At 37.8% G+C, this 14,008-nt stretch overlaps 1 protein-coding gene across 1 annotated transcript in view; it reads left to right on the top strand.

Moving 5' to 3' along the window:
• Positions 1-469: 469 nt before the first annotated feature.
• The window catches only part of SCLT1 (sodium channel and clathrin linker 1), a 226,177-nt gene continuing 212,638 nt past the window's right edge, over positions 470-14,008 (top strand). Inside the window, exon 1 of the mRNA XM_027567331.1 lies at positions 470-641. Within this exon, the coding sequence (XP_027423132.1) occupies positions 608-641 (34 nt within the window). The 5' untranslated portion in view covers positions 470-607. The remainder of the gene's footprint in view (positions 642-14,008) is intronic.

Raw genomic sequence — 14,008 nt, 5'->3', positions numbered from 1 at the left:
CAGCCCCGCCCGTCGCTGAACAAACAGCCAATAATGTGAGAGAACGCCAGGGAGCGCGATGACGTAGGCGCTGACGCCCGCGTGATGACGCAGGCGGCGTCACCGTCTCCAAGGAGCGGTCTGGGGCACCGGTTTCAAAGTCGCAGGGCGGGCCGAGTGGACTTCCGCTGCTGGCCCCGGGCTTCTCGGTCGTCCAGGCGTCGCTCCCTGCCCCTCCAAGGATGCCGCCGCCCGGCTGCCTGCTGGCTGTCTTGGCGCTCTCCTGAGTGGCCCGACACGACCCCGAGTGGCCCGTGGGACGTCCAATATATCCAGCCGCGTCCCTGGTCCTACTTGGCTGGGATTCGGGTAAACGTGAACAATTCACTTGGCGGGTCCGCAACAAACCTGAAATTTGGTGTCTCGCGTGAGCGAGGGACTGTGCTGGGACTCGGGAGAAGGAGGCGCGGCTGGGCTGTTGACGCCGCGTGAGTAGGATGCAGATCACACTGCTCGAGTGCTGGACAACCTCCGGAGGTTTGCCTTAGTTTTGCTTTCCCGCATTGCGAGCTTTGTGTCTTTTTGAGAAAAGTAAAGGTAGTGAAAGCTCCAAACAAATTGCATCCAAATGGCCACAGAAATCGACTTTCTGCGAGATCAAAGTAAGCTCCACGTTCCTTTATTGAGAATTCTCATATGTAATGTTTAATGTCGTCATCGTTGACTAATACTATCTGAATGCCTGTTGGGTACGTGGTAATTTGTAAAAACTTAAAAGAAGTTAAGCTGCAGAAAAAGCTTGATGGTATATATGAGGATACGCATGCATTAAGCAGAAGCGTTTGGAAAATACTTAAGCCTACGAGGGACTCTGCTAGATGCACGTTTGTTATGCTCCTCACATGCTCTGGAGGAATTAGAGGGCTAATTGCCAGGAAGAGTTTCTAAGTCTGCAGTTAGAACCTGGAGGCACAGCTCCGGCCATTCGTCCAAAAGATATTTATTGAGCCCCACCTGTTTCTATTATGTGCCAGGCACTAGACAAGCATAGCTGCTATGAAGATAAGGAGGACTGTTCTACCCTCCAGTAATTTAATTTGAGGAGGGAAGTATATGATTTCTATAAATACATTGAAGTAACAGCAACTGTCAACTCTTTTGCCTCAGGTTTCTTACAGGGTTGGTCTAATGATTAAACGGCCTTTAAAATATGTCTAGGATTTAGAATAGTATCTGACATAGTGCTAACAAATATTAACTATTACAGGGTTATAATTTACTGTGGTTAAGGAAGGTACTATTTGGGCCGAAACTTGAAGTAAAATATAAATTTACTAGATAAAGAACTGTGTGGTTGAGAACAATATTTACAACATTGGAGGGCTTAGGAATGTTTTGTTAAAAACTTCGAAGAAGGTTGGTTTGAATGAAATTTGATGTATACAGGGAAATGGCAAGTAGAGCTGAAAGGGAAGAATTTGTCCAGATGGCAAAGGGCCTTTCTGCTGTGTTTTCAGGAGTTGGAATCATTGCACAGGTTATAGAAATCACTGAAAGGAATCCAATTGAGAATAACTGGATCAGTTTGTGGTTTATTTGAAAAACCCAGCTGCCTGTTATGAGGAACATGCATTACAGCAAGTGCAGTCAGGTGATTGTTGTTATTATCCAGGTAAGAAGTGAGCTAAGGTAGGTATAGTGAGATTGGAGATGAAAGGATTTGGAAGAAAGAGGTATAGGGCAACTTAAGGTTTTTGGCTTGCTTGAGCAGCAGGGAAAATGGGGGAGGGAGGGGAGAAAATGGTACATTACATTTTGGAAACGCCATAGGCCAGTGGTTGAGAACTCAGCCTCTGGATTCAGTCTGTCTAGGCTCTGTGTTAGCTCTGTCTCTTTTGTATGTTTTTTGACCTTGGGCAGGTTACTGAGCTTCTCTGTGCCTCAAATTTCTTGTCAAATGGGTGTAATAGCACATGGTGGTGTTTTGAAGGTTAAATGAGATGATGCAAATAAAGCACTTAGTATGGTGTCTAGCACATTTTAGGTGCACACTTTATATTATCTAAAATCATTAATGACATATATGACACTATAACATTATAATTGTTTCTTAGGTTTGATGTGGGAATATCCTTCAGCCCATAAAGAGGACTAGCTCACCATCGTCTGAGTGGTGTGGGACAAGAATTGGTGGAGAGAAGTTTGGTTGGGGTGGGAGAGTTCCTGAGACACTCATAAACTATGTTTTAGAGGAATGCACCAGCCAGAATTCTTAAATAAAACTGAAGTCCAAATACCAGAGAGAACGATAGAAGCCATGGGAAATTATTTCTTAAAAAATGAACGGTAGTTCGCCAGAAGAGAAGTGCGTGGAAGAAGGGAATTTTCAGAGGGACCAAGAGAAGCAGAGGCTCGGAGGCTTGAAGTAACGCCTTATTCAGGAAATTGGAGCATGGAATAGCGAGGTTTGTAGGAAGAGATGAAAATGAGTGTCGGATGTCTATGAATCTCCCCTTTTTCCCTTTAGACCTCCTATGCCAGTTATAATTGGTGGGTGACCAGATTAGTTGATTAGCTAAACACCAGCTCAGGTAAATACAGAAAGCTTACCCTTCTCCCACCTACCTCTGACCTTCTCTTCATTGACTTCTATTGATTTTGAGCCTCATTTAATTTGTTACAGCATATTTGCAGTACACCATTCTTCCACCTGGAAAATCCCGTGGATGGAGGACGCTGGTGGGCTGCAGTCGGTGGGGTCGCTAAGAGTCGGACACGACTGAGCGACTTCACTTTCACTTTTCACTTTTATGCACTGGAGAAGGAAATGGCAACCCACTCCAGTGTTCTTGCCTGGAGAATCCCAGGGACGGGAGCCTGGTGGGCTGCCGTCTATGGGGTCGCACAGAGTCGGACGCGACTGAAGCGGCTTAGCAGCAGCAGCAGCAGCAGCATTCTTCCACCTCCACCTAAGAAGGCGGGTCTGATAGTCCTTAGGGACCTGTTCAAAGAGGGACATGTATATCAAGCTAAGGAGTGAAGAGTTTATTCACCAGTGGGGATGGAGTCTTTTTTTTTTTTTCTCATTCTCCTAAGAGTGTCTTTCATAGAGCAGAAGTTTTTAATTTCTGTGAAGTTCAGCTCATCAATTTGTTCTTTAATGGATGTGTCATATATAAAAACCTGGGCTTCCCAGGTGGCACAGTGGTAAAGAATCCACCTGCCAGAGCAGCATATGCAAGAGATGTGAGTTCAATCCCTGGAGTAGGGAAGATCATCTGGAGTAGGAAATGGCAACCCACTCCAGTATTCTTGCCTGGAAAATTCCCTGGACAGAGGGGCCTGGTGGACTCTGGTCCATGGAGTTGCAAGGAGTTGGTTACAGTTGAGTGACTGAGTGCACACACACATCTAAAGATCTTTGCCTTACTCAAGGCTGCAAAGCTTCTCTTCTATGTAGTCTTCTAGAACTTTTATACTCAAATCTATGAAGCATTTTGAGTTAAATTTTGTACAAGGTGTGAGACAAGGGTCAAGGTTCACTTTTTTTTATATATGGATGCACAATTGTAAAGACTATCCTTTCTCCGTTAAATTACCTTTGCATCTTTGTTAAAAAGTCAGTGGAACATATTTCTGTAGATCCATTTCTGTTCTGTTCTATTGATCTATCTGGAAACCAATATCCTGTCTTGATTATTACAGTTCTGTATTATATCAGTGTGGCCTTTCAGATTTGTTCTTTTCACAGTTGTTTTGACTGTCATAGGTCCTTTGCACTTCTATATACATTTTAGGATCAGCTTGTTATACAAAAAAAAAAAAAAAAAAGAATGCTGGGATTTTGATAGGCATTGTATGACTCTCGATTAATTTGTGTAGAATTCACTTAATGATATTGAGTTCTCTGACTAATGAAAAAATATTTCTCAACTGATATCTCTTCTTTAATTTTTTTCAGCGATATTTTATAGTTTTTAGTATATAGGTTTTGCACATATTTGGTCAGATTTACCTCTATTGCTGCTTTTGATACTATTGTAAACTATTATTTGTTTACTTTCCATTTCTGATTTATTGTTTCTAGTGTATGGAAATACTTTGTATGTGTGTACTTTACCCTGTCACCTTTCTAAACTCACTTATTAGTTCCAGTAGGTTTAATGCAGATTGGAGAAGGAAATGGCAACCCACTCCAGTGTTCTTGCCTGGAGAATCCCAGGGACAGGGGAGCCTGGTGGGCTGCCATCTATGGGGTCGCACAGAGTCAGACACGACTGAAGAGACTTAGCAGCAGCAGCAGCAGCAGCAGCAGATTTAATACAGAGTCTTTCAGATTTTCTACATTGACAGTCTTTTCATCTGTAAATAGACTGTCTTCTTCCTTTCCACTTTTGAATGCCTTTCATTTCATTTTCTTACCTTATTGTACTTACTGAAACCTCCAGTACAGTGTTGAGCCAAAGTGGTTGAAGTAGACATCCTTGTATTGTTCTTGATTTTAGGAAGAAAGTATCTGTTTTTCAAAATTAAATATGATACTAGCTGGAGTTTTTTCATAGATGTCCTTACTAGGTTGAGGATACTAATTTCTATTCTAGTTTTCTGAGAGTTTTTTAAATGAGAATGAATATTGGATTATTTTTTTCCAAATGCTTTTTCTACATTTTTTGAGATGATCAGATTTTTTTTTCAATTTTAGTTTTTTAATAGCGAGATTTATATAGATTACTTTTCAAGTGTTAAACTTGCCATTTTGGAATAAACTCCTCTTGGTCATAATGTATTATCTTTTTAATATATCATTTAACATTGATTATCTTAAATGTATGTTTAAAATTTTCATGTCTGTGATGCTTTATAAAAAAAAAAAATTTTTCCCCTAATGTCTTTGTCTCGTTTGGTGTCAAGATATGCTGGCCTCAGAATTACTTAGAAAGTATTTGTCCTCTCCAGGTTTCTGGAAGATGTTTGTGTAGAATTGATATTTCTTCCTTAAATGTTTGATAGAATTTACTACTGAAGACAATTGAACCTAGAGCTTTCCTTGTGGAAGATTTTAAACTGTAAATTCAGTTCCTTCAATAGATACAAAGTTAGTACTTTGTTTACACAAGACATACCCTTCACAGATCTTACATATATATGGAGTTCTCTGTGCAGCTTTCTCTCCTATTCTTTGTCCTGCCAATTCTAGTTTACTTGGTTTGCACTGAGTCTCAGCTTCATCTCCTTAAATCGGAATCTGCTGATCTTTGCCTGCAATCTTCCTCCCTGTTTTCTGGCATGAAATGTCACACAGGTCATTCAGTTCAGTCGCTCAGTCGTGTCCGACTCTTTGCGACCCCATAAATTGCAGCACGCCAGGCCTCCCTGTCCATCATCAACTCCCGGAGTTCACTCAAACTCATGTCCATCGAGTCGGTGATGCTATCCAGCCATCTCATCCTCTGGCGTCCCCTTCTCCTCCTGCCCCCAATCCCTCCCAGCATCAGTCTTTTCCAATGAGTCAACTCTTCACATGAGGTGGCCAAAGTATTGGAGTTTCAACTTTAGCATCAGTCCTTCCAATGAACACTCAGGACTGATCTCCTTTAGAATGGACTAGTTGGATCTCCTTGCAGTCCAAGGGACTCTCAAGAGTCTTCTCCAACACCACAGTTCAAAAGCATCAATTCTTCAGCACTCAGCTTTCTTCACAGTCCAACTCTCACATCCATACATGATTACTGGAAAAACCATAGCTTTGACTAGACGGACCTTTGTTGGCAAAGTAACGTCTCTGCTTTTGAATATGCTATCTAGGTTGGTCATAACTTTCCTTCCAAGGAGTAAGCGTCTTCTAATTTCATGGCTGCAGTCACCATTTGCAATGATTTTGGAGCCCAGAAAAATAAAGTCTGCCACTGTTTCCACTTTTTCCCCATCTATTTGCCATGAAGTGATGGGACCAGATGCCATGGTCTTAGTTTTCTGAATATTGAGCTTAAGCCAACTTTTCCACTCTCCTCTTTGACTTTCATCGAGAGGCTTTTTAGTTCCTCTTCACTTTCTGCCATAAGGGTGTCATCTGCATATCTGAGGTTATTGATATTTCTCCCGGCAGTCTTGATTCCAGCTTGTGCTTCCTCCAGCCCAGCGTCTCTCATGATGTACTCTGCATATAAGTTAAATAAGCAAGGTGACAATATACAGCCTTGACGTACTTCTTTTCCTGTTTTTAGGCTGGGGCAATCATAGTGCTCACTTCATTTATTTTATGTTTGTCATTATCATTGCCTGATGTCTTGTACCTGGCAAACCACTGTTTTGTGTTTTTGGTGTGTCAGGTGGGAAAATGGACTATGTTACTTTATCTTAAGCATGAGCAGAAGTCCTGTTCAATTTGCCCTACTTTTTAATCTTAAACACAAATACCTTGCTCCCACTATAACTCTTCTTTGACCTCATCAAGACCCGTATTCTTTGAACCCTTCATTTTCTTTCATTTCCTTAATTCTTTTGCAGCTTTTTTTTTTAATACAGGCTGTAACAGTTTTCCCCACTTTTATATAGTTTCCCCATTGATTCATCTGCTCTTTTGTTATTAATCTTAATGTGACCATGCCCCTGCTTTTGTGGAGCACATAATCAATAACAGCTTTTCCATAGCTTGCTTTTACAGTTCTCATACCCATCTGTTCAATAGCCACAGATAAAAACCTCCTGGATAAGTGCCACCACAGTTTCTAGGTTAACTCATAAATAGTAAGTAATTGGGCTGGGGTTTGAACCCAGGCAATCTAGTTTGAACCCAGTGTTTTATGTTCTTTTCTGTCTGGCAAAGACACTTGCTTGAAAGAAAAATTATGGGCCTGTTTCACTTATGCACACAGAAACTAAAATCCTAAGTAAAATATTAATAGATTGAATCCATCAATGGCTATTAAGCTCATTTGTGTGTGTAAATATATAATACACATACAGTCACCTTCATATTGGATTCATCCCAGCAATGGAAGGGTGGTTAGCATTAGAAAATTATTAAGTATGTAAGAAAAGACCTAGATTAATAAAGAAACAAAGCAAATGTATGGATTAGAGCACTCAGTATAGTAAACATGTCAGCTCTCCCACAAATTAATGGATAGATTCAGTGCAATCCCAAACCTCTATTTGACATGTTTTTAAAATCTATGTAGAAGAGCTGAAAATGGCCAAAAGAGTTCTAAAGAACATCAAGGTGGGAAATTTTATTTTATCAACTATTAAGACATTATAAAAATCCAATTATTAAATCCAACTCTTTGCGACCCCATGGACTGTAGACAGCCAGGCCCCTCTGTCCATGGGATTTTCCAGGCAAGAATGCTGGAGTGGGTTGCCATTTCCTTCTCCAGGGGATCTTCCAATCCAGGAATCAAACTTTCGTCTCCTGCATTGACAGGTGGATTGTTTACCACTGAGCCACCTGAGAAGCCCCTATTATACTGGTAGATAGATAAATACATAGATCAGCTAGCACAGAAACAGATGCATACATCCACAAACACTTGTTGTCTGAAAGAATGGGAAATACAAATCAGTGGGAGAGGGATAGACTGTTGAGCAAATGGTGCTAGGATAATTGGCTGTCTAAATGGGAAAGAAAAAATAATATCTTTCTCACACCATATAAAAAAATTATTGGTTGAAGGAATACATTCTCTTTAAACTTTCAGAAAAATAGTTAAGAGGATGTCTTTATGATCTCAGGATCGTGGATTTCTTCAGCAAACATTTTTGATTGAAAGGAAAATATATATGAATAGACTGCATTAGAAGTAAAAACCTGGATATCTCAAGAAACATCATCAATATAATGACTGCCCCAGCCACAGGGAGGGAGAATATACTTAAAGTAAATATAGTGAAATGTTGATTATCATCCACAATTTAAAAAGGTCTTTCATGAACAAAAATACATTCACACTAATAGAAAAAATAAAACCTGATGAGGTACTAAAAATATGAAAATGTCAATCTCATCAGTAATCCAGAAAATGCAAACTATGAAGTGAAATAAGTGCTTGTTGAATGAAGGAAATGGTAGATTCACATTACAGTAAAATTTCCTCCAGTTTAAAGCAGTCTGTGAAGATTGTTTTCCCTCGTTGATGCATAATTGACTTCTTAACCTATTTCACTTACTGAGATGTCAGATGTAGTATTTTTTCTTACTTAAAACCTTATCAAAAAGCAGTAGTTTGTGTTACTGCTAGAGACCAGACCCTAATTTTAGTGCCATGTGTCAGGTAACTCTTAAAAATTCTGAGGATAACAATAAAAACGAATAATTCTTTTTAAACTTAATAAAAGTTAAAAATGGTTTAACTTATTAATACTTCGTAATTACCTATTTTTTCCTCAGAATGATGTCTTGTTTGTGTACCTGCTCATTTGTGTCCTTACTTTGTGACTCCATGGACTGTAGCCCACAAGACTCCTGTGTCCATGGAATTCTTCAGGCAAGAATACTGGAGTGGGTTGCCATTTTCTTTTCCAACATATGTGTCATGTTTCTCCACTAAATTATGTATGCTTTCAAGGAAGGAACTATTATCTGAAGTTAACAGTGTAGTACATTTTGTGTGTGTACATTATATATATATATATAAATTTGTATATAGGTAATATGTATGTTCATATATATATATATTTGCTTATGTGTGACATGCAGAAAAATAGAGAAAATAAATATAAAGCTTAGAGGATTATTACAAAGCTCAAAATTCATATAATCATAACCCAGGCCAAAAAACAGAACACTGCTGGCATCCCAGATGACCACTTGTGACTATACCCATTTCCTGCTCCCCAAAGATAAAGATAATATCTGTAATTTTACACTGTAAAAGCTGTTTTGCTTGTGATTAAAATTTATGTGAATAGAGTCATAAACTATGTTGCCTTCTGCATTTGGTATCTTTCATTTAATATTATGTTTTGAGATTTCTTCATATTCTTGCATGTAGATGTAGTATACTCATTTTAATTACTGTAGAATATTATAGTTTATAAATTTATCATTTTTTTCCATTCTTTTGATATATACTTGCAGATGTTTCCATTTTGGGGGCCATTGAGAATAATGCTGTTATCAGTGTTTTCTGTCATATGTGAAGAACTGACTCACCGGAAAATACCCTGATGTTGGGAAAGATTGAGGGCAGGAGGAGAAGGGAAATGACAGAGTATGAGATGATTGGAGGGCATCACTGACTCGATGGACATGAATTAGAGTAAGCTCTGGGAGTTGGTGATGGACAGGGAAGCCTGTTGTGCTGCAGTTCATAGGGTCGTAAAGAGTGGGACAAGATTGAGCAACTGAACTTGGGTAGTATAGTCATTTTCACAGTATTGAGTCTTCCAATCCAAGAACATGGTGTATCTCTCTGTCAACTCAAATCAGTCTTTGAGTTCTTTCATCAGTGTCTTAACAGTTTTTTGAGTACAGATCTTTTACCTCCTTAGGTAGATTTATTCCTAGGTATTTTATTCTTTTGTTGCAGTGATAATTGGGGTTATTTCCTTAACTTCTCTTTTAGATCTTTTGTTATTTATTAGTGTACAGGAATGCAAGAGGTTTCTGTGCATTGATTTTGTATTTTACCAGATTCATTGATTAGCTCTTGTAGTTTTCTAGTGGCATCTTTAGGATTCTCTGTGTATCGTAGAATGTCATCTGCAAACAGTGACAGTTTTTCTTCCCAGGTCTTCATTTCACATAGAATTGATTTTTATGAATAATGGTTTGTTCTTTTCTACAAGCATATCCAGCTGACCTGGAACCACTTACAAAAAGATTGTGCTCCCCTCTTTATTACTCTGAAGTGCCCTTTGATCACAGTTGAAGTGCTCATATATATGAGAAATAGACCCACATGGGTATATTTCTGGATCCTGCATTCTCTTCCATAAGTTAGTTTTGTTTATATAACTATCACACAGTCTAAATGCCAATAACTTTTTAATAAATCTTGATCTCTGGTTGAACAAGTCCTCCCCCCTTGTTCTTCTTTCACAAAATATTGTTTTTCTTATTGCATTTCTACCTATATTTTTATTTTTTATGTTTTTTATGGATAGGGCATCATGGTATTTTAATTTGCTTTTCCCTAATGCACAATGCTTATTGTTTTCCAGTAATTCCCCAATGTCGATCAACTAATACATGCTTATTTCCCATCTCTATATATTATTCTAAAAGATGGCTACACATAGTCCTATTTAATTTGGAGTGTTTGATTTCTTATTGTGGATTTTTTTCCTGGTTTTTTGAGTACCTTGCATGCAAACTGTTCTCCGGTTATGTGTTTTGAAAATGTATTCTCATAGCCAGAGGTTTGTCTTTCCATTCTTTAAACATTGTCCTTCACAAAGTAAGCAGTTTACATTTAATAAAGTCCATATTAGCAATTTTTTATTTCATGGGTTGTGCTTCTTGTGTTGTATATGAAAATGAATTGTCAAAGTATAACTCATGTAGATTTTCTGTTTTCCACTATAGTTTTGGTAGTTTCATATTTTGTATTTAAGACAATGAAGGATTTTTAATGAATTTCTAAGATGCAGAGTTTGTGTCTTTACTTTCTTATGGTTCTCCATTTGTATCTTCCTCATTTGTTGATGATGACTAAAGACTTAAAAGTCTATATTTTCTGTGTTACTGTGCTTTTTATTCCTTTGGCCAAGGTCAAGTTGTCTGAGTTTGCATGTGTATACTAGTGGGCTCTATTCTGTTCCATCTATCTTTGTTTTTATTTGTTTAAAATATGATGCTCTCTTGATTATTTTAGCTTTCTAGAAAATCTTGAAGTCAGAAAGTGTGAGTTCATCAACTTCATCAGTATTGTCTTCACTGCTCAATGCAGTGTTTAAATCAACACTGCATTAAATCAATTGTTTAATATCTACAAAATAATCTGCTGAGTTTTTTATTGCGATTGTATTGGTCTTTAAGTCAATTTAAGAGGAATTGACATCTTAATATTGTGGTTTTTGGTGATTAACAAAAACTATATCTCAATTGATTTTTTTTCATTGCTTTCAAGAATGTTTCATATCTTTTTTCTTTAAAAGAAAATCATTCAATTTATTGAAAGAATAAAAGAACCAGTCCATCTATTTTCCTCTGGCTCCCTCTACCCCCACCCTCCACTTCTTACAGTCACCAGTCTGTTCCCTGTATCTGTGAGCTTGGTTTCTTTCTTTTCATGTGATATTTGTCTTTCTCTGTTATTTATTTAACTTCATAATACTCTGAAGATCCATTCATATTGTCACAAATGGCAAGACTTCTTTCTTTTTTATGGCTAAGTAATAGTCCATTGTATGTATACCACAATTTATTTATTTATCCAACAATAGAAATTTAGGTTGTTTCCATATCTTGGCTATTGTAAATAATGCCGCAGTGAACATGTGGTGCATATCTTTTCAAATTATTGTTTTCATTTTCTTTAGATAAATACTCAGAAATGGAACTGCCAGATCATACTGTAGTTCTGTTTTTAATTTTTTGAGGAACTAAAACCTCCAGACCTTCAAAATAGTTGTACCAATTTATATTTACATTTTTACCAATAATACACATCTCCACATCTTCACCAACACTTGTTATTTCTTTTTTTTTTTTTTGATAATTGCCATTCTAATGGGAATGAGGTGATATCTTATTGTGGTTTTAATTTGCATTTTCTTGATGATTAGTGATGTTGAATATCTTTTCATGTCTGTTGGCCATCTGTTTGCTTTGGGAAAATGTCTATTGAGATCTTCTGCCCGTTTTTTAATCCAGTTTTGTGTCTTTTTTGTGGCTATTGAGTTGTGTGAGGTTCTTTGTATATTTTGGATATGTTCCCATTATCAGGTATATGATTTGCAGTTATTTTCTCTCATTGAGGGTAGGTTGCCTTTTCATTTTATTGATAGCTTTCTTTGCTATGCAGGTGCTTTTTCCTAAGAAGTTTCGAATGAAACTGCATTTTCACAATGAGTCAGTTCAGAATACTTTTCAATTTGTTCTGTCATTCATCCTGAGACCGATAGGTTATTGAAAGGTAATTTCTTACATAACGGATATTTTTCTGATAGTTTTTGTCTCTCGATTCTGGCCTAATTTTGCTATTATCAGGTAATGTACTCTCTTTGGCTTTCCAGGGGAGCAAAAGTAAGTTTCCTGTACCCTTATAGATTGTTGCCTGTGACCCCCTATTGTAAAAGACAGACTAATAGGAGAAAACAAACAAGTTTAATAACGTGTTTACCTTCTGTATACATTCTGAAAATGTTTTTTTAACACTGTAGCTTTGGCATTTAAAGGAGTTTTTCTGTTTTTCTGGGTCACTAATGTATACAGTGACCCAGAAAAACTCCTTTAAATGGCAAAGCTACAGTGTTAAAAAACATTTTCAGATAAAGACAAAAGGAGATATTGAAAAAGACGGTGAGCGGTTACAAGAAGTTACCAAGAAAAGTACAGTAAACAAGAGTAAAATTGTTACACAGATTTAAGTCATTACCTTGGGCTTCTCCAGTGGCTCAGATGGTAAAGAATCTGCCTACAGTGCAGGAGAAGACCTGGATTCGATCCCTGGGTAGCGAAGACACCCCTGGGGAAGGGAATGGCTGCTCACGCCAGCATTCTTGCCTGGAGAATTCCATGCATAGAGGAACCTGTCAGGCTGCTGTCTATAGGGTCGCAAAGAGTCAGACACAACTGAGTGACTAAGGCTTTCAGGGCTTCCCTCTGGCTCAGACAGCGAACATCTACTTGCCATGCGAGAGAACCAGGTTTGATCCCTGGGTTGGGAAGATCTCCTGAAGAAGGAAATGTCTGCCCACTCCAGTATTCTTGCCTGGAGAATTCCACGGACAGTAAAGAGCCTGTCAAGCTGCAGTCCATAGGGTCACAAAGAGTCGGACGTGACTGAGTGACTAACACTTTCTCTCTCTGGTATAAAGAGGGGGACGTGCTTACAAATGGAATTTTTCCTCATAAATGTAAATATCTTTAACAAAAGGGTAACTTCTACTCAATTTTTCAAAGCTTTTCCTATTCTGTTTCTTAAGAATTATCAGCCTAAAATACTTCTTATGCCAAAGAGATGTATTTTAGGGTGGTATATTCTCTTCAGTTTAAGTCTTTTGAAAGTTAAGATTTACTCTTATTTGAAGTTTTAGTTTTTCTTCTTTTTTTAACTGAAGTCTACTTGCTGCACAATATTATATAAGTTATGAGTGTACATTATAGTGATTTGCAATTGTTAAAGGTTATATTCTGTTTATAAAGTTTTGACTATATTCTCCATAGTATACAATATATTCTTGTAGTTTTTTGTACCTAAGGCGCTGTGCCTCTTCCTCCCCTACCTCAGTCTAGCCTCCCCCTCTTCTCGCTGGTAACCACAAATTTGTTCTCTATATCTGTAAGTCTGCTTCTTTTAGATTATATTCACTCACTTGTTGTATGTTTTAGATTCCACATGTAGGTGATATCATACAACAATTGTCTTCTGACTTATTTCACTTAGCATAATGATCTCCAGTTCCGTCCATATTGCTGCAAATGACAAAATTGCCCTCTTTTTATGGCGGAGTTGTATTCCATCTTTATCTATTCATCCATTAATAGGCACTTAGGTTGTTTCTATATATCTTGGCAATTGCAAATAATGCATGTTATGAATATTGGGGTGCATGTATGTTTTCAAATTAGTGTTTTTGTTTTTTATGGATATGCACCCAGGAGTGGAATTGCTGGGTCACACAGTAGTTCTATTTTTAGTTTTTTGAGAAGCCTTCATACTGTTTTTTTTTTTTTTTTCTTTTTACAATGACTGGAACAATTTAACATTCTCACCAACAGGGTAAGAGGGTTTCCTTTTCTCCACATACTCATCAGCATTTGTTATCTGCGTTCTTTTTGATGATAATCATTCTGACAGGTGTGAGGTGATCTCAGTGTGGTTTTGATTTGCAATCCCTGATAATTAGTGATGTTGAGCAT

The sequence above is a fragment of the Bos indicus x Bos taurus genome, chromosome 17, assembly GCF_003369695.1.
Source record: "Bos indicus x Bos taurus breed Angus x Brahman F1 hybrid chromosome 17, Bos_hybrid_MaternalHap_v2.0, whole genome shotgun sequence".
Taxonomy (NCBI): domain Eukaryota; kingdom Metazoa; phylum Chordata; class Mammalia; order Artiodactyla; family Bovidae; genus Bos; species Bos indicus x Bos taurus.
The sequence above is the reverse complement of the archived record's forward strand: the minus strand, read 5'-3'. Positions and strand labels throughout refer to the sequence as shown.